This window comes from Athene noctua, chromosome 28 (assembly GCF_965140245.1).
Source record: "Athene noctua chromosome 28, bAthNoc1.hap1.1, whole genome shotgun sequence".
Lineage (NCBI taxonomy): Eukaryota > Metazoa > Chordata > Aves > Strigiformes > Strigidae > Athene > Athene noctua.
Window position 1 is genome coordinate 4,673,080 of NC_134064.1, and position 5,576 is coordinate 4,678,655.

The following is a 5,576-nucleotide window of genomic DNA, read 5'->3' on the forward strand; positions in this document are numbered from 1 at the left end:
GGTTAAATCCTCCCACCCAGCTTCTACAACCACATCTGCCAGCCAGCTCGCACCCCCCCCCCCCCCCCCCCCTTTTTCCCCTTCGAGGAAACACCACCAGCGACCCACGGAGGACCGCACCCCCCCATACACACACACACACACACACGCACCCCCTCCTCCGCGGCCACCCTCGGCTGCTCCCCCCCCCCCCCCCCTCCTCCTCCTCCTCCTCCTCGCCCCCCCCCCGCCCCCGCCCCAACTTTTTCTCTTGCATGATTTCCCTCGCACGGATTTGCCACTCGGATGTTGTTTCCTCGGGAGCTGAGCTCGGAGCCACGTTGAACCAGCCTTTTCCTCCAGTGCTATGACAGGCAAACTACTGGAGAAGCTGCCGGGGACCATGAACACTTTGATGAACCAATTGCCTGACAATCTGTACCCAGAGGAGATCCCCAACTCTTTGAATATTTTCTCCAGCAGCAGCGACTCGGTGGCTCACTACAACCAGATGGCTGCAGGTAAAGAAGAAGGGGGGGGGGGGGGAAGGAAAATGGGGAGAAGGGGGGGAGCCGGTGGGGCGAGGAGGAGGACGCTGTGGGTAGGGTGTCATGGAGCCTCGGAGGGAAGGGAAGAGCTGGGGCTGGGGAGCGTCCCCCCGTCGTTCCCCCCCCCCCCCCCCCGCACCCACCCACCCCTTTCCTCGCCGTGGCTCCGCGCGATCGCTGCAGGGCTCCGCCGGGCGCTGCTCGCCGAGCCGCCGCCGCAGGTACCGGGAGGGCGGCCGGGCTCCGGGGAGTAGGGAGGGAAACGGAGGGGGGGGTGACACGAGTGGGGGGGTGTGTGGAGGAGAACGGCCGGGCCCCCCGCGGCTCCAAGGGGCCACTCGCCCGTGCCGGGATCCGCGTGGGTGCGGAGGCGCCGCGGACGCGTGTGGCCGTGGCGGCCGCCCCCCCCCCCGCACACACACACACACACACCCCGCAGCGGCAGCGTGGGCTCCCCGGGACGCGGCGCCGACTTTCCCCGAGCGTGGGGTTGGGGGACACACACACACACCCCCCCCCGAGGGGGGGGAACGGGGCCACGGCCCCGGGGGGGGGGGACAGGTGAGCGCCGAGGGCGGGGGAAGGGGGCTCCCCGCGTGTCCCCGCTCCCACCCGGAGCCTCGCCGGGCTAAAACACCCCCCCGACACACACGCACACACACACACACCCCCCCTCCCCATCGTGTTTCTCCTCGCCGGGGCTCGGCGCAGGGAAGGCGGCGAGTCGGTAACGGCGTCGGTGGCCGCAGCCGGCTCCGCGGAGTGCCCAGCGCTGCCGGGGGCTGGACGGGGAGGAAGCCTACCTGTAGCCGCAGGTACCTCCTTCCCCCGGCCCCACCCGCGGGGTGGCGAGGGGGGGCCCGTCCGTGTGTGTATGTGTGTGTGTGTGTGCGTCCCTCCCACCGTTTCCCCCCCGTCCCCGCAGCACCGGGACCCTCGGCAGCCAAGCGCCGCAGTACGCGGAGAGCGGAGCGGGGAAAGAGGGGAGGGGGGGGAAGAGGCGAGGGGTAGGAGGGAGCGAGGTGGGGGGGCCCGGCTCATCCCCGGTGACCCCCCCCGGCCCCTCCCGGCTCACCCTGGCCCGCTTCTCTCGCACTTTGCAGATAATGTTATGGACATTGGCTTAGCGAACGAAAAGGCCGGTCAGGAACTGTCCTCTTACTCGGGGACTTTTCAACCCGCCCCGGGCAACAAGACTGTCACCTACCTGGGAAAATTCGCTTTCGACTCGCCCTCCAACTGGTGCCAGGACAACATCATCAGCCTGATGAGCGCGGGCATCCTGGGGGTGCCGCCGTCCTCGGGCGCGCTCACCAGCACGCAGAGCTCGGCGGGCAGCATGGGCCCGCCGCAGGGCGAGGTGGACCAGATGTACCCCGCGCTGCCGCCCTACTCCTCCTGCAGTGACCTCTACCCGGAGCCCGTCTCCTTCCACGACCCCCAGAGCAACCCCGGCCTCACCTACTCCCCCCAGGATTACCAGGCAGCCAAACCCGCCTTGGACAGCAACCTCTTCCCCATGATCCCAGACTATAACCTCTACCACCACCCCAACGACATGGGCACCATCACGGAGCACAAACCCTTCCAGAGCTTGGACCCCATCCGCGTCAACCCGCCCCCCATCACCCCTCTGGAGACCATCAAGGCCTTCAAGGACAAGCAGATCCACCCGGGTTTCGGGGGGCTGCCGCAGCCGCCCCTCACCCTCAAGCCCATCCGACCCCGCAAGTACCCCAACCGGCCCAGCAAGACGCCGCTCCACGAGCGGCCCCACGCTTGCCCCGCCGAGGGCTGCGACCGCCGCTTCTCCCGCTCCGACGAGCTCACCCGCCACCTCCGCATCCACACGGGCCACAAGCCCTTCCAGTGCCGCATCTGCATGCGGAGCTTCAGCCGCAGCGACCACCTCACCACCCACATCCGCACCCACACCGGCGAGAAGCCCTTCGCCTGCGAGTTTTGCGGCCGCAAGTTCGCCCGCTCCGACGAGCGCAAGCGGCACGCCAAGATCCACCTCAAGCAGAAGGAGAAGAAGGCCGAGAAAGGCTCGGCCGGGCAGCCCCCCGCCGCGCCCCCCACCGCCGCCGCCGCCGCCGCCGCCGCCGCCACCTCGCCCCCCGTCGCCCTCGCCCCCGCCGTCACCACGTGCGCTTGAGGGACCGTGGGGGGCGGCGCGCTGACACCCCATCTCCTCCCTTTGCCCTCCGCGACGCTCCGGGGGGGGGTCCCCGCGGTGGCCTACACACACCCCCCGACACCCCCCCTCCACACGCACCCCCCCCAACCGGGGTTCAGGATACTGGGGGCTGCGCCGCACGGGGGCCACTCTGCCCGCACCCCCATTGACCGGGGTCCAAGCTGCCTGCACCCGGCTCCTGCCTGCACTTGGATCGATGGGACCTGCACTGCCCGGACCCCGGCTGCCTGCACCCCGCTGCCCGGACCCCTGCTGCCTGCACCCGGATTACCCGCACTGCCCAGACCCGGATTGCCCAGACCCGGATTGCCCAGACCCGGATTACCCGGATCCAGCTCTCCCGGATCCCGGCTGCCTGTACCCCGCTGCCTGCACCCCGCATCGCCCGGGTCCTGCCTGCCCGGCGCCGGGCTGTCCCGGGTTGCAGATCCCCGGGATTCCCGACTGAGCTGGATCCCGGGAATCCGGATCCCACCCGCCCGGTTTCCCAAGGGTTGGGCTGCTCAGGATCGGGCCCTCCTGGATCCGACCCGCCCGGTTCCCCGGGGGCTGCTCAGGATCGGGCCCGCCCGGGTGGGGATGGATGGATGGACCCGATCCGGCTCCTCTCCGCCTCGCTGGGCCTGGATCCGGCCCCCCCGCCTCTGTCTCCCCTCCCTTGGATCCCCCACCGCCCCCCCCCCAGACCGGTTCCCCGCGGCGGAGGTAAGCGGGCTCGGGCCCCCCCAAGCCGGGCTGGCGGGGCGGGGGGCGGCTCTGCGGGTCCCCCACAACTTCGGGGGGCGGCGGGGAGCAATGTCCCGGCAGCAGCTTTTGGGTTTGTTGGTTTTTCTTTTTTTTTTGGTTTTTTTTTTGGTTTTCTTTTTTTTTTTTTTTTTGTTTTTCTCAGCAGAAGGGAAATTCTTTACAGAAATGCAGAAAAAAAAAAAATCAGTATTTTGCTGAATACTTTTTATAATGTGAGATATTCTTATTTTATTTTATTTGGTCACTTTAAACCAACCAACCAACTACGGAGGAGAAAAATCAATTAGTCCTCTATTTTTTTTTTTTTTTCTTTCTCCTTCTGGTATGTGCATGTCATTGCATGACTGCTCTGATTTTTTTCTTCTTTTGTTTTAATAAAACTGTGCTCAGACATTTAAGCTAAACTAAGCAAAAATAATAATGAATTAAAAAAAAAATCTTTGTTGCCAAAAGGTCGTGCTATCCAGGTTTGATGTCTGCATGTGAAAAAAAAAACATTAAAAACGTACAAAAAATAAAGAGAAGAGAAAGAATGCAGTCTAATTTATGTGAACCGAAAGGAACAAAAAAAAACCACAATCAGGTTTAACCACACAAACCTAAGGGAATGATATTTTTTGAAAGACTTTTGTATAAAGTTGAGTACTTAGAGAAAAAAAAATCATACCAGATGTAATATATTTTGTGGATGTTTTTATTTCTTGGATTTATAGTACCTTATACTAAGGTTAAAAAAAAAAATTATGCTTGATATTGTGAAAAGGTGATAATTTTCACACACATTTCATTTGCTCATTTGTCATGTTGTAATGCAAATATGATAGTTAATGCATACAGCATTTTTAAGGGAAAAAATCAGAAATATTGAACTGATGTATTGTTGTACCATTTGCACTGTGAGCAAATGCTAATGCAGTAAATATATTGTGTTTGCTGACAATCAAAATCTGTAGTAAATATCTTTATTTTACCTTGCTTAAAAAAGATCTATATTGGTTTGGAAAAAAAAAAAAAAGTCTCTAATATGTAAGGGGGATGTTAAAATGGTTTGAAATGTGTAGGACGGTGGGCGCTGTGCCTCTTTATGGGCGACTTTGAAACCTGTTTGTACATCTTTTTCTAGTGCTGTATTTTCTTAAATAATTTTTTTTTTTTTTGGTATGATTTTTTTTTTTTAAATTTTTTAAAAAAATAACCCAACCTTTTCTCAGCCCCCCCTCTCCTTCAGTTCTGTTTGCAGGACGGCGTGGCGAGACCAGCTGGCCAGGACGCTGGGTGACCCCGAAGGCGACCGGCTCTGTCCTCGCGTCCCCCCCTTTTCCCGGCTGCGTGGGGATGGGGTGTGCCCCGAAGTCCCCCCTAAAACCGCCACGTCCTTGGTTTGCCCTTGACCTTGCGTCCTATTTTTCCCCGCTCGTGCCGCCGTCGCCGCCGCCTTGACCCCGTCACCATTTTGCCGGCGGCTTTCGCCGGGTCGCGTCTGTCGGATAACGGTGGGCGAAAGAGGATCGCGCCGCTTCAGCCGGTAATGCCCCCGCGCCTTTCGCCGCCCAAATCGCCCCAGGTACAGAGCGGAGAGGGGATTTTTGCTGGGCTGGGTCGCTCGGGTTAAAAATAACCCACCGGCTTTTAGAGCCGGCGCTTGTACGGGCAGGAGGGACGGGTGGGAGAAGGCGCAGGACGAGGCACTTGGATATTTGGAGCGGGTGCAGGAGTGGTGGCCCCGCGATGGTTAAATCCTTCCCCAGGGATGGGGCTGGAGCCCTGGCTCTGCTGGAGCTGGGGTCGTGCTGGAGGCGAAGGCTGGAGGATGAGGAAGGTTTGGGGGTGTCCGCGCGGCTCCGGCTCTGCTGGGCTGGAGCGTGACGGGAGTTGTTGAGCGTCCCCCAAGCTTCCCCTTTCCCCAGGGTGCTGGCGGCCGGCCTCGGCACCGCGGTCTTTCTCGCCGTTCCCGGGGTGTGAAGGCACCGGCACTGCCGTCCAATTTCCTGCTTTTCGATTTGCATCCGCAGCCGGGCCCCAGAGGAGCTGCTGCTCCTGCTAGGCCAGGCCAAGCTCTGCCCAGCCCCGGGGTTTCGCTGAGCTCCCTGCCTCAGAGAGGA

The 5,576-nt window shown here is 61.1% G+C and overlaps 1 protein-coding gene across 2 annotated transcripts; it reads left to right on the plus strand.

Moving 5' to 3' along the window:
* Positions 1 to 254: 254 nt before the first annotated feature.
* On the plus strand, positions 255 to 3,409 carry EGR3 (early growth response 3). Of its 2 annotated transcripts, XM_074928694.1 has the most exons (3): positions 455 to 500; positions 1,239 to 1,342; positions 1,631 to 3,409. In XM_074928694.1, exon 3 carries the CDS (start codon positions 1,639 to 1,641, stop codon positions 2,683 to 2,685), a length of 1,047 nt encoding a protein of 348 aa, XP_074784795.1. In that variant the 5' UTR covers positions 455 to 500; positions 1,239 to 1,342; positions 1,631 to 1,638; the 3' UTR covers positions 2,686 to 3,409. The 2 variants fall into 2 exon arrangements, with proteins under 2 accessions (XP_074784794.1, XP_074784795.1); XM_074928693.1 differs by lacking the exon at positions 1,239 to 1,342 and having other exon boundaries at positions 255 to 500.
* The last annotated feature ends 2,167 nt before the right edge of the window (positions 3,410 to 5,576 follow it).

Bases quoted from the DNA above. Each gene is read 5' to 3' on its own strand.
- EGR3 (XM_074928693.1), top strand. From the start codon at position 347: ATGACAGGCAAACTACTGGAGAAGCTGCCGGGGACCATGAACACTTTG. The intron at 501-1,630 runs GTAAAGAAGAAG...CGCACTTTGCAG, and splicing joins CTACAACCAGATGGCTGCAG to ATAATGTTATGGACATTGGC.